This window comes from Oryx dammah, unplaced genomic scaffold (genome assembly GCF_014754425.2).
Source record: "Oryx dammah isolate SB20612 unplaced genomic scaffold, SCBI_Odam_1.1 HiC_scaffold_26, whole genome shotgun sequence".
Taxonomy (NCBI): Eukaryota; Metazoa; Chordata; class Mammalia; order Artiodactyla; family Bovidae; genus Oryx; species Oryx dammah.
In genome coordinates, this window is record NW_024070210.1 from 86,391,449 (window position 1) to 86,418,439 (window position 26,991).

Here is a 26,991-nt window from a genome sequence, read left to right on the forward strand (position 1 = left end):
ACCTCATTTTCTCCCATCACTCCTACTGCGCTCCCCACCTCTTCATGCCCTCCCCCAGCCCAGCAGCCCTCCCTGTGTTCCAGCCTCACTGGCCTCCTTCCAAACACATGAAGCTCCTTTACCACCCCCGGGCCTTCACTGATGCTCTCCCGCCCCTCTGACATGCCCTTCTCTGGCTCTGGATGTGGCTAGGTCCTTCTCACCCTTCAGGCCGGAATGGAATGTCACTGCCTCCTCCCACTTCTGATACCCAGTTCAGATCTAAACACATGCCTGCCCAGAGTTCTTTCACTTTAAAATCTGCTTGTTTTCTTCCTAACAATGATTGTAAAGTATAATTATTTGCAAACTGTAGGGTGGTCTTATATTCCTATTAGCATACTTCAGAGAATAAGGATCACAATGTATTCCTAGTGGGTAGGACAACACCAAATAACTAGGAAGCACTCAATAAATACTTCTGATTAGTTACCAATACGGCACAGAAAATGGCCAACCTAGGGTGGTACATTAAAATTACCTGTAGGACTTCTCCAACTACACTCCTCCCATAACAAAAATCTCTCTTGGAGCAAACTACCATTACTATCTGGGAAGCTGTCATATCCCTAAAGGAAGACGCTACAACAAAGAGCTGAGAACCACTAGATCAGCCAGTCTCTTTCCAACTCAGAGATTATACACTTTGTGAATACAAATGACAGTCTTTTAAAAGCCAAGCTAACTCACTTTGAAAATCAAATCTGAGAGAACTGAAAATTTATCGTACTGCTTTTCTGTCTTATCATCTTTCTCAGCTTCATCTAGCTTTTTATACCATGATGAACTTTGACCTAAAACACCAGGAAAAATCCTTGCTTTCACTCAAGGCTCATAGTCTGTCTGAACATCATTTTTTCTAGAAGTGGTGGTAATGATTAAAGGCCCTGCCCTCTTTGAGTGGACTGTAACAAGTGACCCTCAGTCCCCATGCCTCTACTCAGTGGCCATGGCTCACGTACCCAACAAGCATGAAAAGAGAGGCTTCAGAGCATTGCTGAGCAGGGCCAAGCACTTGGATAAGGACTAAAAGAACTACCCCTCAGGCCCAGGAGACAGATGATCCACTGGTGAAAAACCAGTGGATGTATTTTATTTTATTTTTTTTATTTATTTTTTTTTGTGGGTTTTTTTTTTTTTTTTTTTGTATTTTAACAAAGAATAAATTGCTTAAAGAGGAAACACACTTCAAGGGTAGCATGTTCACAGCAGGAAAGCTGTGGGTAAGATCTAGTGACGCCATAAAAAAACAACAAGGAAGCGACTTTTGGGGAGGGGACAGGAGAGCAAAGAAAGAGTCAAGAGGAGAGATGCTACCTGCAGTAAAGCCCAGCTGCGAAAGAACCAAGATCTGAGTGGAGGGGGTAAGGAGGGGCATGGAAGGGAAAGTAGAAGCCTAAGCTACATCTCAGCAGATGAGGGCTCTGCCAGCACTGAGTACTGCCCTAAACCCAGGAAGACCAGGGCACACAATGGAAGGGTGGATCTGGCTCTGCGATAGCTTTTCAGTCACCAGTGTGAACACAAACACACAGAACAAGCACCTTCAGGTGTCATCTTCAAGCACAATAATAAGATGTCGTCCACCAGCAGAATAACTGAATGTATGACAAACAAGACCTAGATTTCTCTCGGCTTAAGCACGTCAGTCTACTTGAGGACCTTCATCTTTTAGAAGTGAGTTCTCAGGCCTGTCAGAAGAACACTTTGCAGAGGTTCAAGTCTTGAGTATCCATCCCAGTCTGGGACAACATCAGAATGAATTAATGAAAACTGTCTTCCTTCTAAAATACCTCAATTTCTTATATAACCAAAGGTACAAAAATGAACAACATGGCTGGTCAATTTAAATTTCACTACCTTACTCTTTCCTTGTCTCTTTCTGGGGAAGTGTCAATGGAACATCATACTGCCAAAAGATGGAAAAGCAAGACAGAAATAATAAGTATTATACAACCTACAAACCAGATCATCAGAGCATGAAACGGTCAAAGACACTGAATTTTCTGGTTCTGTATAATTTGGAGGCTGAAGGAAAACCACTCCACAGACCAAAATTAACAGTTCAACTTGTTTAATTTTATCTTTCTCTATGAGGTCCTTTCTTTTCAGTCAATACCAAAGCTGGGGTTACTTAGCTGGTCAGATTTCTTCTTAGCCACATACACACTTTTGTGGTCTTATGGAAAAGAGGTGTCATCCCACAAGCCTCTTCCCCACCCTCAGCTCTGTAGATAATCATGCTTACGGGCACATTTTACTTGCGTGCTCTCACCTATTGCTTGGAAGTGAATCTGAGACTGCTGGGCTGCTGTGTTGAGAGGGTCCAGCCCGGGTATTCACCTACAAGTAAAGAAAGAATCTTGATCAGTCTGTGTTCTGAGGACACAGTTCTAATTAACCTATAATTTGCCACAAATTTCTCATTTCACTATGAAGGTTAATTAGCTTGTTGCTAGACCAACCCATGGTTGGAGTCTATTCGGTATATAGGTTACAAAAAATGTACAACCTGTATATTATATAATACTTTGCTTCTGCCATTATTCAAATATTTAAATAGTGCTAAAAAAAAGGGAGAGATAAATGGGAAATTTTCAATTCACTGTCTAGAACTGAATTCAATTCTAGAGAAGAAATTTGGTTCACTGTTTCTTTTTGTTTTATATAAAAAACAATGTATTTAAAAAAGTATATTAAGAATACATCCAAGGGCCAATAGTGAATCTCACATTATCATATCCCTCCACCTCTAAAACCAGGCAGAATGTTGCAAAATGTCTCTTATTCATTGAAAAATGAGGTCCAAGTAATTAATTATAAAACACTTGAGTCTAATACAATAGCCAGTTTTTCTTTTAAATGTAAAGCCTTAAGCAGAAATCTAGAATTTAAAATACGCAGAACAATGAAAGGACATTAAATAGATATATGTTTCCATCATAAACATGTCAAAAGAAGAGGGGGGTATTCTGTGTGCAATATGCTTATGTGCTTAATTAATCACCGAAATGAAGTCTATATTTTCACTCAAATAAATCTTTGTGCAGATCAGTAGCCAGGATCATCCTGAAAAAACAGACCAACAAAACAATTCCAAAAATAAAAAGGTTTTTAAAAATTTGGGATCAAATCCCATACACACACACACACACACACACACACACACATATTGAACAAATACTACAGATGACTCCCCCTCCACATCCCATTTAAAAAAAAAAAAAAGGATCGCTTGTCAGAGCTTGAGAAAGTGCAGTTTTATTTGACATTTCAATAAGTGGAACACAGCATTACAAATCCATCTAACTTTACTGAAACAATTATTGAAATTCGTACCTTCAGGCCATGTATGTTCCGTTCCCCAGGAGGCTTGCAGGCTGAAACAGTAATTGACTAAATTGTAGAACACATCAGGGCCATTTACAAATTTGCTCAAAATGAATCGTTTAAAAAGAAATGAGGGTGACACCAAAATTAGCAGAGAGAAATGATTGAAAAGTGGCTCCCAAGACCCAGAGTGGGAATTATGAACCAGGGTTTTTAACTTGCAGGAGTGAGCATTTATAAATGCAAAGAGCTTTCTGACACCGCCTCATATAAATTCCAATTTCTGCTTAAAACATATAAAAATCAAGTTAACTGAGCTAAAATGATTAGTTTCCTTTCATAATTCAAATTTCTGCAATCTTTCCTCACTCTATTACATCGTATATCTGCTATCACTTATTCTACAATGAAAATAGCTAGGGTTTTTGGAGAGGAGAGGGAGGAGGGTCTTTTAACGCCAAAAAGATTGCTAGAGATTCTATGAAATATTCAAGTTTGAATACTAGTTTGCATAGCAATAAGTAGTCAAATTTGCTAAATACAGAGGTATCATTAATTTTGTCACATTTCTTACAAATCTTGACATTTATTAATATTTAAGTCTAAAGATAAAGCAGTACCAGGAAAAATAACATTAATTTCTTTACATCATCTTGAGTTACAGATTAGTACAACACTTTTCCAATTCAGTAAGTGCTTCTTCATCAGATTTTAAAAAATAAAGAGCTTTGTGTCCATGTTATATAGGCTGCTTCCATCTGAAAACTACAGTGTCCTACATATTATATGTTAAGGGGCCGTCAATTTTGATTGATTGTTTGGGGAAGGATGAATCTGATTTTTTTTTTTTTTTTGCTCCTTTCTCAGATGTACATGTATTTCCCTCTGTTTCTGACAAGAAATAGAGCTGTTAAATAAGATGATGATGTAGGTAATAATTACAAAGCACATCGATTGCTTTAGTTTTGTGTATTTCAAGCATATTCAAATTTATTATGTTATTTTCCTTAAAAAAATCTAAACCTCAATAAAGCATTTTTATTTGTTTTTCTAAAATACATTAAAATTAAGACTCCAAATCCTCTTTCCTTAGAATGGAAATTAACTTTTTGAACAAAACAACAGTCACATACACTTGATGCCTGGTCCTTTAGGGACCATTAATACATCCTAAGAAAATACTTCAGAGCACTTCCTCTGAAGTACCAGTGCATTTATAAACTTCATTTAGTAAGGAAGTGACTAACTAAGGAATTAGAGACAGGCATCAACTCTTATCTGGTACCTTAACATCTGCCTTGCTCCTCAATTGGCTTCTTAAATCTTTACTATAACTAATCTTTCTGTAACTAGAAATCTAAACAGTATTCAAAAAACACAGTAACCTTAATTTTCTAAAATTGTAGAGTCAGAAGTTACTATCAAGTCAGTGACTTTTCATGCTTATTAATAGTTAACATATCTTTTAACTACAAAGAGCACTCAGTCCTGAGCAGGGAAGTTACTATCCAACACAATTGTGCCACTTGGAATGAGAAGACCTGTTGTTAGAACAGAATCATTTTCTCCTGTCCTTCTGATTTGCTCAGTCTAGAGATTCTTTATAACATGGGGCCTGAGAGCCTCTCATCAACTCAGTAGACCCAGTAGACTCAGTAACATATCTAATGTCTAACTCTTAACTGTTAAAATTTCCATAAACTCCAAATTCATATAAATCTAACATAAAATTATATATATTAAATTACATAAAAATAAAATTGTATAAAATCTATACTTTATGTAGATAAATATGCAAAAAAAGTAGAAAACTAAAAAGAGTTATACAACAGTATCTACAAAACCACAGAGACAGGGAGACTGAGTCTCATACTTTAAAAAACTTAAATGTGGTATGGAAGAACTATATTTAATAATGTACTGGAAGCTAATACATTCTTCTCATTGAAGGCTAATTCTGTTAACTGGAGACTAATAGACTAAGATAGACAACAACAACAGCAGATTCTGTGCTAGGACTACATGTAACACTCATATCTAACATATTTTCTTTTAAGAATCTCCTCCCTACAACATACTTTTCTCCATACTCGTATCAAGTCCTCCAGACTACCCTCATACACACTCTACTAATAGTTTAACCTGTATAAGAGCAAATAGCCCTCCTACTTTAAGCAAATTACAACTTAAACAAAATTCTTATTCAAAGGGTACATTAACCACTTAAAAACTGTGTGTCTCTAGAGTGAGTGGGCTTCCCTGGTGGCTCAGAATCTGAAACAATCTGCCTGCAATGCAAGAGACCAGGGTTCAATCCCTGGTTTGGGAAGATCCCCTGGAGAAGGGAATGGCAACCCACTCCAGTATTCTTGCCTGGAGAACTCCATGGACAGAGCCTGGCAGGCTATAGTCCATGGAATCGGAAAGAGTCGGACACGACTGGGCAACTAACACTAGAGTTAATTAATGTCTCTGGACCTAAATATTCTCAACTCTAACATGAAAGCAATAATAGGCAGGAAACAAAGCAATATTAGTGCCTGAACAGAGAAGATCTCTAAAAATGGCTGTTATTATCATGGGACGGGCACGATGGTATGGACAGGGAGACTGACAGGGACTGTTCACAAGATAAAAGGAAACAAAGAGAACCTGGAAAGATTCTGGATGAAGAGAAGTAAATACTATCGGAGAAAAGAAATGAAGGCCCAAGGCATTAGAATTACAATAATCCAGGGTACTGTACTAGAGTTTGCTACAAGAGAGCTATAAAGTTATAAAGCAGGAAAGCAATTTATGGAAATGATTTCGGCTAGTAAAAAAAAAAAAACATTCCTCATGGAAAAACAGTTCTGAAATTTCCCCAAATTCTCTTGTCTTGTTAAGAAATAATTTGCATCCTGTTATTGGCCTGATACATAGAAATGGCAACTTATTTTTCCTCTTTTTTTTTTTCTTTTTCAAGTTTTAGTCTTCAGGTACAATAGAACTGAATTAATCATAATTGTTTCAGACATGTTATCAATGGCCAAGTTTTATTTACTTACTTAGCTCTTTAATAAGTTATTATCAATACTTTACTAAATATTCCTAAGCCGGCTGCCCACCTTAATGCTAAAAGAATAGCATTACTCTTGAACCCAGACCTTCTCATGGGCTGGCCGAGGCAGCTGCCTTTGGAGACTTCATCAGTGCAAATAGCAGTCTACTGGTTAACTGAGCCATTTAAACTTCAGAGAGTTACAGATAATGAAAGTCTAGAATGCCTAATTGGAACACTCATACCATGATTATTTGTACAGTATCAGTTAACAAAGGTAAAGTTTAACTTCCAATTATTTTAACTAAGCTATTTCTAGAAGACTCAGAGAAATCTTCTTATCTGTTTCATCAGTTAGAAAACACAGACTTCCAAGTAGGGCAATGTATAATGGGTGAAAGACTTAATGGTTTATATAATTAAACTGTTCTTTTTCACCATTATTCAAACTTTGAGGAAACATTTATATACAGTTGAGCAATCATATCTGTTACAAGGCTAGTACTATCAAACCTAAAGGGAAAAACAAATGATTTGACTCACCAAGACTCACTCTTAACAATCAAATTCCTATTTAGGAGGATTTTCAATTATTTAGAAGATGTATCCCCCCAAAAATCCAGCACCAAACATTCCACCAAAATATCTCTCCTAAAACCCTTTAGTAAATCATGGCTTCTACGCTAGCTGAAAGCTTTCTCCTTAATAGCAACTCTGGCTACCATCATGAGCCACAATTTATAAATATCCAAAATTAAAGTCATTCATTTTCCTTGGTTTAGAAACCATGTGGACCCCCAAAGAGTTCTTTAAGTGAATGTAAGTATGCACTTCAAAAACAAAAAACAATCTAGTTAGTTTAATTTACTCTACTAAATTAGATATTTTATCTGCCATAACTATAATATAGCCTGCTATCCCCATGGTAATGAATACTTCTTTTGTTTTTTTCAAATTAAGAGCTAAACATCATGTTATGTGCATTTAAACCTTTGGAAAACATAACTGTTGATGAAACAGTTTGCTGAAATAATCATTGTTGATTAGAATTTGTTCAACATTACCTCTTGGAAATATCTGCAGAGGCTCTATTAACTGTCCATTTACTTGCTGTTCCATTATTGTAGAATAATACTGCAAAGAGATTATAGAAAGAGATTACTCAGTAATGTATGAACACTGGAACAGACACTTATGGGTTGTTTAATTCACAGTACTTTTGTAAATTGCTGGTACATACATATCAGCCTAGAGAATTCTTTTTCTCTATTTGCACATCAAACTGACTATAGTGGATACTCAGAACTGAAAGTCCAGTATAGTGTTATCCTTCACACTGTCTTTAAGAGTAAAAATGGCTGATTAAGACTTTAGGTTAGTATCTCATCTTTAAAAATGTTTTGAAAATGATATATATTAAAAATGACACAAAGTATTTTAGTAGAAATTTCTCAAATTGACTTTTGTTCTTTTTCCCTGGACTTTACAAAGCAAAATGGAGATGCCTCATATTCAGTTTGGACCTATATGGCAGTTAATCAAACATTATTCATCTTTGTATATAAAATATACAGACAATGGAAATCAAAATCACAGAGACTGTGTAACAAGCAAATAAGATATGACCCATCCAAAGATAACAGGATTAACATGATAAAAAGGTAGCCCAATTTCAAGCAAGCTTAACTTTCATGCTTTAATCTTCTAAATACTTTAGTATAGATCAAATTTCACTTTAAAAATTTGAGCGTGAAAAATAAAGTTCCAAATTCAAAAAGCTTTCATATATCATCATAAACAAGTTCATTCAGTAGGCTGTATTACAGTCTGCTCCTATTTTCCTTAATATGTTAATTGATGAGCATATTTCCACCTAACCTAGAAATGGCTTCTGTGCCCTGACTTCTTTTAACACTTGACAAACAACAAAATGATGTTCTTGGTGGAAAATATCAACAATGAAAGCCACTGATTTTGTGTTTCAAGGGACTGTCACAGAGCAGAACTCCCCTTATGTACTTGTTTCTATATTAAAAACAAATGCAGGGACTTCCCTGGTGGTCCATCTGCCTTCCAGTGCAAAGGACGCAGGTTCAATCCCAGGTCGGGGAACTAAGACCCCATATGCTGTGGGGCAACTAAGCCCACACTGCACCTACTGAATCTGTGTACCTCAACTAGAGAGAAGCCTAGTGTTGCCATGGAGAGAGCCCACATGCTGCTACTAAGGCTTGATGCAGCCAAAAATAAGTAAATAATATTTCTTAAAAACACATGCATATTTCCTTTTTAACTATCACATTTCCAGAAAATTTCTCTTTGATAATCATTATTTGTTGACATTCTTAAAAGTTTCTTTTTAGAAAACATGTATATATATCTTCTTATTGCTTTTATGTACATTAAAATTATCACAAGATTGAGTTTATTTTTCCCTTAGAAATAAAAGGGAGTTACAAAATTCCATATCATCTTTAGAATCACAAATTAACAAGTCTAAGAATCTGCACCCTAAAAACAAATTGGAAGTGGATTTTTGATGGCTGTGGGCTAATAGAAGGATATCCTGCCTTCTGAGAGCTTTCAAACCATAAAGGAAACTGATTCTTTCCCTCTATGATGTAAAGTATATATACATACAGCATAAACATGTGATACACTCTCTGGAATACATACTAAAGCAAATGTCTTTCAGGAAACTATATTCCTTAAAATCACAGAAATATAGGGCTCGCCATTACTCAAACAGTGACGACAAGTAAATGAAATATCAATCATGTAGGCTGTCAACCTTATGGGACAGCAATAACTGTTAACAAGTAGTCTGGAAAAATTGTCCGAAAATGACTTGTCCTCAGCACACAAGTATTTGAGGTTTCCATGGAAAATTAAGATGCCACTGGCTATTTGAAACATTGCTCAGGTATTCTTTTTAATGGAAAATTTGCTGGTTATTGATCCACGGCATGTACCCTCTTGCTTCTGGAAGGCTGCAAGCAACTTTCCAATCAGTAGCTGTCAAAAAAATTACTGCCTTTTTATACTGATACAAGACAACAGCAGCGGTGGTGTACTCCTATACTTAATGCTTTTCTTTAATTAACTGCTATGTACAGTAGGTTAGGAATTTCAGTTACGACTTGACCACAGTCCTAGAAATCAAAACAAATAAAATATCCTTATGCTTTATCTAACAAATTAATTATAGTTGTCTGAAACCAGTGCTTGGGGTCAAGTTTGAAAACAAATAACCTCACATGTAAAGGGTCAGAACAGGTGCAAGGTATTTTTTTCCTACTATAAAACCTTGCATGCATGAAATTGACCTGTTTTCCAACTTTATTTATTTACCTCACAAAATATATAAATAAAAATGGTTTCCCTTTCATTTCCAAGCTGCGCCAAATCAACTGGCAAACCATACATACTTTTAGGACCATTGTAGGAATTTTTTTAGCAATCTGTAAACATCTCTTTGTACACTGATTAACATAGTCACAGTAATGATATTAAGCATGCCACTTGACAGCTTCTTCAAAGCAAGTGGTTAGGATTTGTTTTTTGTTTTCGACAATTCTTCCAAATCCAAGGAATGTTTGCTCCTGCTAAAATACAGGGTTTGATCTGTGTTCATATTAACACAGAATCTTGTGTTCCACACTCCAAAGTAATTCACCCTCAAGGGCAAACTATAAAGGGTAGTAAGTAAACCCATGGCATTGGCCCACTCTAGGCAACTGACCCCTCAGGAACAGCCTGGTGACGGCTGAGCGGCTGCCAAGGGGGCTCGGAGCTTAGGCCCCTGCTCACGTGGCATTCCCCCGCGGACAAGGATGAAACGTGGGCCATGCACAGTGCCTCCCGGCATGGAGCAGTCCTGATGAGCCGCAAGGCCTGTGCTGCCCAGAGAGACGAGCAAGGCCTTGAGGCGAGTAAGAGACTCAAGCCCTGGGATCTCAGTACTGGCCACTTTCAACTGATGACCTCAGTGAAGAAATGCTCACGGTGGCTCAGTTTACTCAGCTGTAAAATGAAGGTGGTATGTACCCACAGGACTGTTGTGAGACTCACACGAGGAAATATGAGAGCACTTAACAAGTTATAAAGCAAATTCCTTTTAGATCTTCATCCTCTCTCAGGGTTTTATGTATTTTCCCTTTAGAGGGGATTCTTTCCAATTTTGTTCTAAATAGTGATAAAATAAGCAATAATGACAAAGACTAGGTTTGTACTAGATAAAAACAAATGAAAAGACAACCAACCAAACCAAACAAAAATCTAAATCTTTTATACCAAGGTATTTATTAATGATATGGTTTAGACAGAAGAGTAACAAAGTGATCATGATAACATTAATAGAGCTATAATATACCAAGGTATTTATTAATGATATGGTTTAGACAGAAGAGTAACAAAGTGATCATGATAACATTAATAGAGCTATAATTTGAAGTTATCCAAAAAGCTTTCTTAGCTCAACCTCTATTATCCTATCCAGCTTTCATTACCCCTAACACAAAGCCTGGCACATAGTAGGTGTCTGATACATACTGACTGAAATGGAGCCTGATACCAATTCTGCCATTTATTAATTTTCACAGCCTTTAGGAGGTCATTTAACCCCATTGAACCTTAGTTTCCTCTGAATGAGAATAAAGACAGCTTCTCTATTATATAGGGTTACTGTGAAGCTCAAAATTAAACTGCAGCAATAGAATTAGTGAAGGCATTTGTAAACGGTAATGATTAGTAGTTGAGAGATTTAAAAGTGAACCTCCTAACAGTGAAACAATATTAAGCACAGTGCTTTCTAAATAGAAGTGCTTCAAAATTTAAAGACACAAAAATGGTATGTATGAAAAGTACGAAAGACTGCATTCATTCTGAACACGTCAGCGGCAGTTATAAAATGTTGTTTTCTCTGGTATCCCCTGTAGAATCTGTTACATGCAGTAATTGCAGCAATAATCAATAAGCTAACTGAATAAAAGATTAATCAGTTTTGTGATTGCTAATGGAATCTCCAGTACCAGACTCAGATTAGTTTCAAAGCCCCTCTGAGATGTTCTTCAAAATCCTTAAACAATTTTAATAAGGATGTGACAAAGTTTAGCATAGTTATCCAAAAATCTAATTAATTTGAAACAGAGGGCCAGATTCAACAAGGGGATAACAAGTACAATTTTTGGCTTTGTTCTGTTTGCAAGTTTATCATACAGTATTCCTATCTGTTATGAACCTAATTCTAATTCTAACAGCGCAATCCAATCAATAATTACAACACTTTTTTCTTCATGGAAATCTGCCACATAAAAACTTGAGTTCTAAAACAGCATAGTTTAATTTTACAAGGCACAAGTCCTCTGTTGAAAGGAGAGAAAACAAAGAGACAACAAAGAGATACACCCAGAAATAACTCCCACTCACTGGATACCTACTGTGTGTTAGGCTCAATACTGATAGAGCCCCTCAACTCCCCTGCCAAGTTTATGATTAATTTCTCCATCCAAAACTTTATTCCCTTTCTTGTTCCACCTCTGTTCCCCTCAGTATTAAGGAGTATCAAAAAAAACAGGAGGGACTGAAACTTAAGTAAGACCCTTCAGGGCCCTCCTGGGTTCAAAAGCCCCTCGTGTCCTCTGTTTCTTGTTGTAGAAAAAGGCTTTAGTCTCCTAGGCTTCCCTGAGCTCCAAAGAGCAGATTCAAGGAGTAAACTATTAGGACAACAGAATCACAGGCCTGCTTAGTTCCTCCTGAAGGGATATTGTTAACAATCTGATGCATATCTGTGTTCTATAGAAACTGTTACACAGGGTTACTGTGAAGCTCAAAATTAAACTGCAGCAATAGATTAGTGAAGGCATTTGTAAACTGTAATGATTAGTGGTTGAGATATTTAAAAGTGAACAGGTGGAGGATGATGACTACTTGCTGACCACAAGCACTGGACCCCAGACTGGTTGGAACCAGAAGGTTGAGATTCCTGAAACCTTACCCTGTAACCTCACCTCCAAGCAATCAGAAGAAGGTCCATGAGCTGATCAACTTCCTATGACCCCCAGCCCTCACACTGCCTTTAAAACTCCGACCTGAAAGCCATGGAGGAGTTTAGGTCTTTGGACCATGAGCTGCCCATTCTCCTGGCTTGGTGCCCAGCAAATAAACCTTCACTTCACTACAAACACCCACTGTCAAGAGCGTTCTGTACCTCATTCACATGAGTCCTTGCTTGGTAACAATACTAGATATTTACATTTATTCATCTAATTTCTCACAACCCTATTCTAGGAATATCATCACACCTATTTGACAAATGTAGTAAATGATTTATCAGTCAACCAAGAAAAATACTCCTTTCATTCTAGTCCATGCACTCAGAACATAAAATGTTTGTTTGCTAGTTGAGAGTCAAAAGGTAAGTTATTCTCGTTTATGACTAAGGATGCTAACTGTTTGTCATGCAATGCCAATGAAATACCATATTTTATTACCATCAATTTACTATGGTGTTTTGTATTTTGGCTGTGTATTAAAATATAATCATAAAAAAAAAGATCAGCTATCTCCTGTTTCTCATAGCTCTAAAGATTTTCCTAAAGCAGGCTACGGGGTGGACTGCCGAGCTGGTGGAGAGTCTGGTTCTTCACTGTCACCTGTGCAAGTGAAGCCATGTTGCCTGGCCTTTCAGAGGCCAGGGGTGGTGGGAAGGTATTAATATACTGTGGATCCTGTGCTGGCTGGTGGCTTCTCTTTCTTCAGGGGCTCCGCCACCCCTCCCCATCTTCCTTCTGCCTCTCTTGCCACACTGCTCAGTTTCCTGTAAGTGATTCTTTCCGCATTCCTCCCTTAAATACTCAAGTTTCCCGTGGCTTTTCATCAACCTTCCTTTTTTTATTTTATCCTCTCCTTGAGTTAACTTCAGCCACTTCAAAGCTTTCAATTACCAGAGGAGTCACTGAGACTAATTAGGAGCTGATGAATCACAAACCTTTATTTCTAGCCCAGATTTCTCTCCTAAGATTCGGAACATATCCAATTGGTTGTCCAGAGGCCCCCTCCAATTCAACAGGTCCTCACCTCTCTCACCCTCCCTCATGCCCTAGGCCTATCTTCCAACATATGAGCTCACTATCCAGATGAATGACATCACCATGACCTAGCCTCCCAAACCACTCCTTTCCTTCTTCCCCACATCTAATCCATCACCTTCTTACTAACTCCACATTCTCCCCACTGCTCACATCCTTAAGCCAGGGCCCTCCGCGATCGAGCCTACCTGCCTTCACAGCCTCATCTCAAGCCTCCCACACTGTCCACACCACAATGATCACAGGCAGTGCCTCCTGAATACACCAGGCGTCCTTTCACCTGGGCCTTTAAACACACTATTCTCTCTTCAAACACCCTTTCCAGACCCCTTGTCCTTGCTACTCCACCTAGACACTACTCTTTTCAGGAAGCCTTATCTGTCTCCAAAGCTAGGTCAGGAGCTCCTTCTCTGAGCTCACAGAATACCAAGTGCTTAGGTATATTAGAGCACTGATCAATCTGCCTGGTATTTCTGAGTCTTTCCTGTCCTCCCACATGAAACACTCTTTCCTTTTTTGTTAACTTCCCTGACTGAACCATGAGCTCCCTGAAGGAGTGAACTACATGTTCACTGCATCTTTACCACCTAGCATAGGGCTTGGCTAGATACTTGCCATCCCATAAATATTTACTGTATGAAAAGCTGGCTGGAGGCTTCCCTGGTGGCTCAGTGCTTTCCTGGTGCCTGCCAATGCAGGAGACACAGGTTCGATCCCTGATCTGAGAGGATCCCGCATGCCACAGGGCAACTAAGCCCATACGCCGCACTATTGAGCCCGTGCTCTAGAGCCCAGGAGCCACAGCTACTGAGCTCCATGCGCCCCAGCTAATGAAGCCCATGCACCCCAGAGCCTCTGCTCTGCAACAAGAGACGCCACCACAGCAAGTCTCACACTGCAATGAAGAGCAGCCCCCACTCTCTGCAACTAGAGAAAGTCCACGTGGAGCAACAAAGACCCAGAAGAGCCAAAACAAAACAAAACAAAACTGGCTCTATGAGTAAATGGGCAAATCAGTGAGTGATCTCAGATCCCATCTCTACATTTACCAGCCATGTGACCTTGAGAAAGGCAGGCAACTTGTTCGTGCCTCAGTAGTCTCAGCTGTAAATATGAAAAAAATACCTGCCTTGCTCACCTCACAGAGGTGTCAGGAACATCACAATCATAGAAGCTGGTATATAAGAAACATTTTTATAAAGTACTTTGAAAGATATCTTAAAATAGGGCACCATGTTACTATCAATCTCCCACTTCCAAGCAACAGTACATACAAGGAAAATGGCCATGACAATAGGGTGACATAGAAACCACTAAACAAGACTGCCAAAATCTTCAGACCAAGTACAGAGGTAGCATTTAAGTAATGTTTACCAAGGCTGATTCAGTATGCCCGCAACTCCCCTCAATTAGTACAGTACTATAAGTAATAATACAAGTGGAAAGGTACTATAAGGAACATTGTTTCTCCATCTGGAAGTTCATCAAGGCCATGGAACATGTCTCATGTATTTTATTATGTCTTATGCCAGAGGTGTTAATCTGGTGTCTATATGGGCCTTGGGAGATACTTGAAATTCCTGAACTCCTAGGTGAAATGCTGCACTGTGTGAATTTTCTGGGAAAAGAATAAACACCTTTCCTCACATTTTCAAAAAGACCTGTCTCCAAAACACCTAAGAAGCTAGTAGAGTACCTAGCCATGGAGTGTACAGCACCGTCCCATATGCATAACGGCCACTCTGCATATGTTCAAGGGGAGAAGGCCAATAGGAAATAATCCAGACGTGATGACGACGTATTCTCATTGGCTGGATCTCTAACTTAGTGGCAAGTCTTATATATCAACTCAAATCAAATTTATTTATCATTTTTCTATACATTTATAACAGAAAGGTTTCTAATCTCTCCTTAGCATGCCTTCTAGCAGACAATATAAACAGTACAGTATGAGGATATACTTATAAAAAAATAAGCATGCTGGCTTTTCCTATTAATGATAAAAGTTTAAAATTCCTGTTTTATCAATACTGAAAGCATACCCCATTATATGTAGCTGAGTCAGTAATTACAGCAATAATCAATAAACTAACGAACTATTTGCAGTCCATGGTTATATAATTTAGTTTTCCTGGTGAAGAACTCAACAACCTTAACTCTGTCAGATGGCTACAAATTCTATTACAACACTACTCAGCAATGTCATCAATTATACTTTCTTTCAATTATTTCTTATACTTTACATTTAAGAGATATCCCTTCTATGATGCTCACCTCTTAAGAAGCACACAGCAGCTCCTTAGTCAAAAATAACATATGAAGCTAATCTATTTTGAATACCAAATTAATAACTATCTTTATTTTCTGGCTTCAACCCCTGAAAACTCATTTCCTCTGCTTTGAGGTGACTACAAGGCACACATGTTCTTTCTTAAATGACTCTAGACCAAGGGTCCACATATGGTCATGGATTGATTAGATGAAGAGAAAGAAAATCACAATGAAAAGTCTTCCAATGAAAGGTCAACAGGGAACAACTCTGGGGCCTCTTTATAGATCAACGTTACCAGACAAATGTATTTATTAGTGATTTGAAAATGAAACAGACAGTAAGTTGGCCAAGTTTAATGATAACACTATTTGTTTTGGACAGTAAAACTATAAAGGATGTTAGGGAACTCCAGATGGTCTTAATAGGAATTGAAGTTTGGATAGCCAACAGCAGATGAAATTCAACTTGGCCAAGTTTCAGGTAATGTGTGTTGGCAGAAGTTTAAATCTGTATTCAGCAATGGGTCCAAAACCTGTGGGATCCTCTCAGATAAGGCTTTACTAGTCACCACCATGGTTGGCTTGAGGCACTGTCTACACTGGCCTTTCACCTGATCTCTAAGTTGTAGCAATTCTGCCATACCTCCAAAGGAGGAGAAGTTTAAATAGCTTCAGGGAACCTACCACTTAAATAAAACAGGAGCATCAGGTCATAAAGATAGCAGGCCAAATAGGACATTCCCTTATAAGTAGACTATTTAGCCAGTTCCAGTTGTGTTCCACAAAGATTCAGCCTACTGCTCAAATGTTGTTAAAAAAATTAATGAAAAGGCAGTGAGGATGAGTAAGTAACATATAACAGAAAGACTTGTAATAATAGAGACAACTTGTTTTAATTTCCAATTACAATTTACACCTTTTTGTACATATTGTAGTCATGAGTTGAAAATTTACTGAATTCTTCTAACTTTACTGTATTGTAGCAAATTTATGTTCACCTTTCAGATATATATAGAAAACACCCATCTTGTTTCCAGTAAAACTGGCCCTAAGAGAATGGGTTCATTTGGAGGTGCTAACAAGAGCCTAATACCTTGGTTATGCCCCACAGCAACCTGACTGCTAGACGTCATCTAGCATCATCATCTCCTTCCAGTCCACATCTCTCTGGAAGAGAAGCTCCTACGATAGCCCCTAAGAGCCTAATTGATGTCCTGCATTTTTCGGTCCCCTCATGTCAGCTGCCTCAACATAGGACCCCAGAGGACCCAAACTGTAGGTCATCCTGAGCCCTCCATAGAGAGGGAACTGAACTAGAAGCGTGGCCATATTAATGACAAAATATTGGTGGTTCAAAGCCCCAGAATACTCTGGTGCCACCCTGCTTCCATGAGCTACCTAATAATCTGATGCAAACTTCCATCTGCTTCTGCTTCTTGTTAGCAAAAATGCCCTGAGGTATTTCAAAGAGGGGCTAAATAAGGGACCACTACATTCTTATCACTATTTCAAGGACATCCATATGTCCCAGATAACATAGAGAAGAAAGTTAAAATAATCTGCCTCTGAAAAAAAGTTTCATTCTTTGACTAGGATGAGAAAAAAAATACAAAAATTTTACTTATAGCTTGGAGTATGACACTATTCCAATTTAAAAAACAGCTAAATAATTTAAAACACCATTTATTTGTGCTCTCCGGATAGCTCAGTTGGTAAAGAATCCAGCTGCAATGCAGGAGACCCCAGCTTGATTCCTGGGTCAGGAAAATACGCTGGAGAAGGGATAGGCTACCCACTCCAGTATTCTTAGGCTTCCCTTGTGACTCAGCTAGTAAAGAATCTGCCTGCAATGCGGGAGACCTGGGTTTGATCCCTGGGTTGGGAAGATCCCCTGGAGAAGGGAAAGACTACCTACCCACTTCAGTATTCTGGCCTGGAGAACTCTATGGACTATAAAGTCCATGGGGTCGTAAAGTGTCATGCTCTATACCTTAGAGCATGATACTACTCCAATTAAAAAAAAAAAGGCTAAATAATTTCTAACACCATTTATTTATTGCATTCAGTTTTCCTGTCTTGTTCTTTTCACCGTTTCCCCGCCCTGCCAGGAGAGTATCGAGTATTACCAGTTGTTTGGATGGATCATAACAAACGAGGGGACTAACCATTCACTGAAGACCAAGCTATTTTCCTGCATACAAAGTACGCTGGACAGACTTAATGTGAGCATATTTAAAACCACCTTGTGGAAAAGAGCTTCCAATCTCTGCTCTATGTAGAAAACTTTCTAATCGTAAAGGCCCTAAGGCTATTAAATGTTTAACAGCTAACTGGGCAACACATCCTAAGGTAAAATTCAGCCCTGTAGGAAGGAAACTTCAAAAGCCCAGAGTATCTCTTTACAATCCGTTTCAAACTCAGGTACACTAACATGCTACTAAGTAATATTATTTTTTTGTGGTATTTGCAAAGCTTCTTCTGTAGGATCTCAATAACTGCCAAAACAAAACATCACTTAACCAGGAGTGAAGACTGGGATTCCAGGACATAGGTCTGTGTTCAGGCCTTCCCATTTATTAGCAATATAACCTCAAACTGAATCTGATCTTGCTGGGCCTCAGTTTCCTTATCTGTAAAATGAGACAGTTGGACAAGATCTCTAAGGGTTTCTTCCAACTCTACTTGAGCAACTATGATTTTTCTCTTTTTAAAAAAAATTTATTTTTTAATTGAAGGATACTGCTTTACCGAATTGTGTTGGTTTCTGCCATACATCAACATGAATCAGCCATAGGTATACACATCTCTCCTCCCTCTTAGATCTCCCTCCCACCTCCCTCTCCATCCCATCCCTCTAGGCTACTGCAGAGTCCCAGTTTGAGTTCCCTGAGTCATGCAGCAAATTTCCACTGTATCTATTGAGCAACTATGATTTCTGAGGCAATCTCCAAGTTGTGCACACTAGGATAAAGCGAATCATATCCCAATTTACAAGGTGCTACAGAAGTCAAAGAGTATTCTCCCTCATGGTACCCAACATCTAACAAGGTACACTACAGTCAAGTATATCAAAGGGAATACTTACACTCCAATAATACACAATGTCTGCCATAATGGGAGGTGTTACAGTTAAACCTATCCCATATTCTTCTGGCAACGTGGAGAAATGGTGTAAAGAGAGAGATTAGGCAAAATGAAGAAAATAATTCTTATTAATACTGTTTTCCACTCATACAGGCCTCTCAGTATCAAGAGGACTAGGTGTAATAAACCCTTTACTAGCCACAGGATTTAGCAGAAACAAATACGAGTCCATTTACAAAAGTAAGATGTACTGCTGAGTTCCTTGAAGAAAGGTCACCTAAAAGCAGAGGTTAACATTAAAATTACCCCTCCTATAACTGAGTCTCAATGATAAATAAAGCTTATGATGAATCAAAAATAAGGCTGATGTTTCATGCTGTAAGGAAATGAGGTCAGCACTACCAGACAACAAATACAAAAAGATGGAAGGAGAAAAGCAGTAGATTATTGTCTATCCTTCTAGAAAATGAGAGAGGAAAACAAGAGCAACAAAAAATTTAAACTACTTTAAGGGAGTATTTAACAGGGTCCTTTAAATAATTAGCAATGATCAGGTATTTAGTCTTCAGGATATGTAGGTTGGGTGTATTTTTTTTTTTTCTAATAAAGCATTTCAAATTCTAATTAAAAAAATACTTTATGGAGAAATTAAAAAGATACAATAGTGTCAGAGGAAAAGCCATGATCCCAGAAGTGGAATATTCTAACAACATAACTTACAAGAAACTACGCTATAAAAACAGATTGTTGATTAACACAAACTCATAAGAAAACGCAGAGAGTGATCACAATGGTGCTGTAATAACACTTGGCTGCTGAATTCTCTCAATACATTAAATATCTCCTTGGAGACCAAATTACTTTACATTTTCTTAAAAGACAATTTATTATAGCTTTGTTTTCTTCTCATTATCTCTTAAAAATATATCTAATGAAGAAAAGAACACAACTTCTAAATAACACATACAATGGTACTAATGTGTGACAACAGACTTTGGTTTAATGTGCTAGTTATTATTTAACAGCATACAACCTAGTATCATGACAAATCCTTACCACAATGCGACGTTCAATGTGTCACATGCATCAAAACCACTGCATGCCATTATTACGGCACACATAAGATTAACAGCCTCGGGCTGCCAGCAATTTAAATAATTGATAAGTTTTCAATTAAAAAGGCAACATTTTCAGGTCTAATACAAAAATCTATTTAAATTACTGATACAAACTTATGCTTCTATTGGCCCAAAGCCAGAAAATGCTTACATCCAACGGGGGTAAAAATTCTGCAAGTTTCAGCTCAGACACAGTAGCTTTTTTTTAAAAGACTGATTAAAGGATTTATGGCAAAAACATGTCTAGTTTTGCTTTCCCCATATGGTTTTTAAAGAAATACTAAAGTGACTGCAAATTTATTGAATTCTACATGAAAAGCATAGCTTTTTTTTTTTTTTAAACAGTAAATATGTGGTCCCAAGTCCTGGAATAAAAATTTTTCAGAGCCAAACTGAACTTAAAAAATAAAAGGTCAATACAGGTTTTTAATACCAGGTTGGCAAGTGAAGACTATCAACCAAAATCTATTGTGAGGTTAAGTCCAAATTGTTCTCTTTATGGCAAAACTGTAACCCAAAGGAATTTCAACCATAAAAACCAAGACAGATCAAAATGGCAGCCAACCAATCTTGTTTGTGCTTTCTGAGACAGAGCTTCCTCTACTCTTTACTATTTAATTGTTTATTCAGAGCCTGACTCTATATAAACAAAGACTATTTGATGGTAGAGGCTGCCTCAACAGACAAGAGCAAAAGGAAATCCAGTTAGGTTTTAAATAACTTAAAATCTGTTATCTCTCTCAGGGATATTTTCATTTTAAAATAATCTGCTCCAACATTCACAATCTGGGGAGTGGAGCTCTATCTTGGGGCCTCAGGTTCTTATCTATAAATATCAAGTGAATTAATGAGAAAACTCAGACCTGATCATCTAGACCGCAGTCTATGAACCACAGCCAGTTTACAGACAAAAGTTCATCCACAGCAAATGAACGAACATAAGAAAAATGTAGTGAGTTTTACATAAAACTCTCTGAGGAATATAACCTTAACCAGTCAGTCTGGAATTTCCTGGTCACTGCTAGTGAGGTCATCCACCTGACAGACCCCTGCTGTCCCCGAGAGGAAGGTGACCTTGCCTGAAACCATCAGCTCTTGGCTAAAGTGACTTCCTTGTCCTGTTTCCTGCCACATCTTTAGCGTGCCTTTCTATTTGCTGGATGGGATATTGCCCAATTCATCAATCATTATATAAAGCCAATAAGATCTTACAAAATATACTCTGTTTTTTACAATTTTTAAAACTTTTTTTTTAATTAAAAAAAAAAAAAAGCTCATTTTTTAACACATAGAAAGCTCCCAGTACGAATGTGCAAGAAGGTGGGTGGGAGAGCAGCAGTATGAACCAGTGAAGGAGCATGGGCCTTGGCACAAGGAGAAGCTGAACTTAAAGTCCATACTCATATAGCTGTAAGGGCTTGGGCATGTCTCTTTAACCATAGCTTCCTCATCTGAAAGGTAGGGATGATAATATCTACTTTACAGAGTGATTATTAAAACCAAAGGAAACTAAATACCTTAAGCATCTAGCGTAAAATGGGCACTTAGAAATGGAAATAATTATGACTATCACTATGATCATATGTAGTAACACTTCTCAAAGAGCACAGTTTGTTAGATCTTCCCAAAAGTACATTTTTGAAAGCACAATTTTGTGTGAGGTCATGTCAGAGACATAATGAAAGTACATGGATGTCAGCAATGTTCTCTCTGCAGTGGATCCATGTGAAAAAATTAGAACCCATCTGTGTGTGCTTTTTTTCTAAAAATAAGCATGTCACATTCTCAGGAGAGGTAGTTGATCTATCAATACTAGTGCTAGACCTTTCAGCAGACAATCCTACTCTGCCTTTCAAGGTACTGATGAGCCCTGCTCTAAATTCTCAGGGCACAAAGACTCTCAAATAAGTTAATGTGAAGTCAATGGGAAATTGACTTTTCTACTCTGTGCTGGTCTGAATGCAACGCTCTGTTAACCATGCCATCTTTCTTGTTCTCTTTCCTCCTACCCTAAATTAAAACTATTGGTGGAAACCCATACAGATATTTTACAGTTTTCATTACAATGAAACAATATCCTGGTTAAAAACCTACAACCTAATCATTTGCTAAGATTAGAGACTCACTGAAAAGCCAGGGCGCCAGTTTCATCATTTCCACCATAATACCACTTTGCATTTGTATAGAATTTTTAATTTTTCAAAGGGTTTCACATCTATTATCCCATTTGACCATTACAATGACCCTGTGCAGAAGAAAGGACAAGTATTATTATCCACAATTGACAGATGAGGCAACTACGGCACAGAAAGGTTAAGTGTTTTGCCTAAGGCCAGGAAGCCAGAGAAGGGCAGTGGTCTCCTGACTTCCAGTCCAATGCTCTCTTCACCAGACCACTAGAAAAGCTTCTGTACACAGACTGCAAGCTCAGAAAAAATAAAATGAATTAAGAAAAAATGAAATAAGAGAAAAGAACAAACCAGGGCTCAGGGAAGCTATTTCTCTCCATAGTAGCTAAATTATTCAAGCTTAGTATTAAAGTTTTAGAAATGTATCCTTTTTTCTTGTCTATCTACTTTGGCCCTGAGACAAATGTTAATGCAAATTTTCACTGAAATTTGAAACACAAAAGAAAAGTCATTTGGGGATATATTCAAATCACTTAGATTCAGTAAGTAACCCTGTAGTTCATTTTAGGGTGGGGTGGTTAGTACATAAAATCACTGACAGTATATCTGTAAGTCTCTGTAAGTCATGTATCCACATTAAGCCAGCAGCTACATTATAACTACAGTCTGTTTGGAAGGGGTGAAAGGGATCTCCAGTTGAAAGTAGATTTTGAAAAATTTTTTAGAGCCCAGGGGTTCATTTTTAATGAGCCGTTACTTTAAGTACTGCATAAAAAATACAGGAAATTGATAGTCCATTTAGTCTGCACCATACCTAATGCAAAAGTCATTAAGATGCATTATTCTTAATGTTCATGATATGATCAGTAAGTGTCTTTTGAAAAGAATGCCCTTAAACTTTCATGTAAGGAGATCTTTAAAACTTTTATATATTGTATAGAAAAATGTTAAGAGCAACTGTGATTTACTTTCATATCTTCACTACATCAAGAAACTGCATCCTCAATTACAAGATTTTTAGAAAAGTCCTCATTAGTAGTATACTTACATATGACAGCATTGCCTTCATTTCTTCATCACTTCTCACTGTAATTCGATCACCATCTTCATCTTCATCTGTTTAAAAACAACATAATGTAAGTGGTAAGATTTTTTTAATATACAAAAACCATGTCAGCTGGAAACATAATACATTGGTTTGTACAAACTTGATGTCCACATCCTCAACACTGTATGTTGCAGACGTTGACGTTATTAGTTTGCTGTTTTGAGTTTCTGGCTCAGAATACAACAGAATCTCAATAAAGAACTATAAATTTGGGGGACAGCTGAAAATTAAAATATTGCTCATGTCATTTATGACATGAACCTAAGTTAAAGTAAATATAGGGATTTCCCTGGCAGTCTAGTGGTTAAGACTCTGAGCTTCCACTGCAGGGAGCATGGGTTCAATCCCTGGTTGGGGAACTAAAATCACACATGTTACATGGCACAGCCAAATAAATAAATATTTTTAAAATAAAGTACATACAACTGGAGTATGAACAGGTTTGGCTTGAAGAATTTTGAAAACTGAAGAAAGGCCAGTATTATTCAACTATTAGTACTTTTTGCTTTCCCACACGGCACGCTATCCCTCTATTTCTCCATTCTTCCTCTCTCCCAGCAATCTGTCATGTCATAATAGCATAATAAAAATGGCTATCATTTACTGAACACTACTATGACACAAGGCACTGTGATTTATGCTCCATACACCCTTAAAAGCCTCATAACGATTCTATGATGTGGACAATATGACTTGATTATTATCATTCCCTTTTTACAGAACTGAGAGCCCAGTATAAGGTTAACTTACAAAGCAATTCTAATACACTTCTCCTCATAACCCACTTGATCTCTCATATTCTGAACTGTTTCACTTATACTGAGTACTTTACGACCACAGAAAGCTTCAAATGGTGACTTGCACTACTGTGAAATCATTTAAACGGTCTTAAAACTAGAGGATAATAAGACTTCACAAAATACTGAACAAGAATGGGTAAATCTGAGTAAGTGGATCATCAAAGGAGCCACATCCAAAACAATGTACTGATTTCATTGATCCTTCCCTTAATTAAAATAGTTGTGAAATATGTCTTCAAAACAGCTTTCAGAACCTGAAGATAAATCAAGCAAAAATATCAGATCTTGTTTTTAGTCCCAAACGAAACTGTCCACATCCGATCACTCACTCATCCATGCTATCTGCCAGGCAGAATGACTTCTGGTTATTTCTAAATATTTAGTTAACTACTTCATCCTTCTGAGGATAAAGAACTGTCAACAGGAAAACGGCATACTTGGTAGACTCTAAATGCACAGTTGTTTGAAAAATGCCAAAAACATTTTGAGCAAGGGCAACACTGATGGAAGACGTACACAGCCTCCCAAGGAGACAATGCAGAAGGGACAAGCTCTCTCTCAAATGGGTGCCTCCGCTGTTGTGTATTTCCTAAACCGAGCTAGGATTTTATTATTTATTTATTTTGGTCACTCTTGGGCATCTAATTGCTGATTCGATCAGAGGCAGAGAACCTGATCCCAGGTCTGGAGAAAAAGACAAATCTCTCATCATAAAGAGAATAAGCTAGCATGACATGCTCTGAGAACTCTTACTGAAAATATAGGGGGAGTTCAGTTTAGCACCTGGATCTTAGCCCACCACACCTCAGCAGGCCCTCCCTCCTGTCCAGCTGCTTTTTTTAAGATAGCCCACTGTTTGGTTTAAGAGGGAGATTGTTTTCTCTCCTAATCAGCCTATTTCAGAGCACACTGCTACCTTCTTTTTCGCCCTCAAAGCCAACAGCAATCTGACAGTATGAGGGAAAGCAGCATCTGAATTTGTCCTGTTCGGTGACCAAGCCAACAGCTCTCACTGGGGTTTTCCCTCCAGAGTAACTGTTCTGGATCCTAGATACAGGTTCACTCCTGCAGAGTTCCCCAACTGGATGTAAATCAGTATCATCAAGTCACACTGAATATTTACATAGCTAGGAGCTGCAATAATCACCACTGGTATTACCTACCAAGAGCTGCCTATCTTAAGTATAAATGGCACACAGTGGTCACCTTCAGTAACAAAGAAGGCATATTCCTACGGAGGTTACATATATAAAGAACTACACAGGAATCTAGCATTTTCCTCCCCTCTCTTTCTTTCTTTAAGCTATAGGCTAGAGTCAAACTGGGAGAAAAATGCTGTTCTAATTTTGGAAACAGAGATAGTTTCTACATAGGTTCCAGAAGCTAACATTTTCAAGGTTAAGTCAAAAAGCTGTCACATAAATGCAGGAAACAGAGGAGAAAAAAATAGATGTTGTATAAAGGAATATAATGTTAGATATCACCATATATGAAAGCACTGTACATTTTCTGTTTTAAAAGCAAGTTAAATTCTCAGTTTGGATGTGGACCAAAATGATGTGCTCTTGATGAAGTCCTGAACTTGGTAAAATTTTCAGTCTGAACAAAGTAGCTTTATGTAAACCTCCTCGCTACACCAGAGCTAGCTGTGGAGATGGTGGCTACAAAGCGACAGATTATCGTCAAATCCCAGTACACACTAGACCTCAGTAAGGTACTGTCCGCATGGAATGAAGAGGTACTTGGAGTTTAATGAGACAGGTGAAGAATCTTCTTATAATTTGTAAAGAGAAGGCACAGATTTCAGAAAAAATTGTTTAGATCACAGTCTCTCTAAATCAGTAACAATAACAACAAATATAATTCTCTAAGCTCTCAAAGCCTGGGCTTGAACCTTTAAGGCTCCTTAAAACCAAAGACTGTATAATTCTAAAATTCTACAAAATCACTGAATTTATTTATTAATTTCAGTTACCATAAATAATCTGGTAACTGTGAGGGAAGTCAGTTACCAGAATAATCTCTTACTTAGCAGTTCCATAGAAAGCAGCTGTGAAACACTAAAGGGCACTCCGCTTTCAGTGGACAGAAAAAACTTAGGACAAAACTCCAGAGCAGCTTTGATGCAAACCTAAAGTGCTGTCTCATAAGGAGACAAGGTAACCTGAAAGAGGCATTCTAATAAAGCCTGAGGACAGAATCAGGTTTATAAGACACAGTGATTAGTAGTTTTCATGGATTAATGAGAGGTTCCATTTTATATGGGAACTACTTTCCCTTACAGATTGCTCTTTGAAGGACTGTCTGCTTCATTCTTTAATAACTGCAATTAGTAGTTTTAATGAAGACACCTTGTTCTTGTCAGAAAGAAGACTGAGCTGAAAAAGTAATTACACTAAGAGAAGACAAATGATTCTGGCCCAAAGGCAAAATCCAAGCCATGAAGGCAACCCAAGAACAAATCATTGGCCTTGAAATTTAAAATGAGAATACACTTCTCTCTAAAGACAAGGAATTCCAAGAAAGATAATGAAGGGACAATGGGTACACAGAGAGGTGCTCCACATCTCTAATTATCAGGGATATGCAAATCAAAACCAAGATGAGGCATCCCCTTACACTTGTTACACTATCATTAAAAAGACAAGAGAGAACAAGTGTTGGTGAGAATGCAGAGAAAAGAGAACCCTCATGTGCTGTAGGTAGGAATGTAAACAGAAAAAACCACTGTGGAAAATAGTATGTGGTTCCTAAAAATTTTAAATTACAACTAACATATGACCCAGCAATTGTAATGCTGGGTATGTATCCAAAGGAATTGAAATCATAAGTTTACAGAAATATCTGTACTCACTATATTTGAGCATTCTTTGGCATTACCTTTCTTTGGGATTGGAATGAAAACTGACCTTATCCAGTCCTGGGCCACGGCTGAGTTTTCCAAATTTGCTGACATATTGAGTGCAGCACTTTCACAGCATCAT

At 37.7% G+C, this 26,991-nt stretch overlaps 1 protein-coding gene across 3 annotated transcripts in view; it reads right to left on the minus strand.

Moving 5' to 3' along the window:
- The window catches only part of LOC120852514 (dual specificity mitogen-activated protein kinase kinase 5), a 263,024-nt gene that overhangs the window by 215,567 nt on the left and 20,466 nt on the right, over nt 1-26,991 (minus strand). For all 3 annotated transcript variants that reach the window (XM_040225792.1, XM_040225791.1, XM_040225793.1), the window contains 4 exons: nt 23,148-23,215; nt 7,474-7,543; nt 3,379-3,419; nt 2,315-2,382 (listed from right to left, as the gene is read on the minus strand). In XM_040225792.1, coding sequence (XP_040081726.1) covers nt 2,315-2,382; nt 3,379-3,419; nt 7,474-7,543; nt 23,148-23,215 — 247 coding nt within the window. The remainder of the gene's footprint in view (nt 1-2,314; nt 2,383-3,378; nt 3,420-7,473; nt 7,544-23,147; nt 23,216-26,991) is intronic.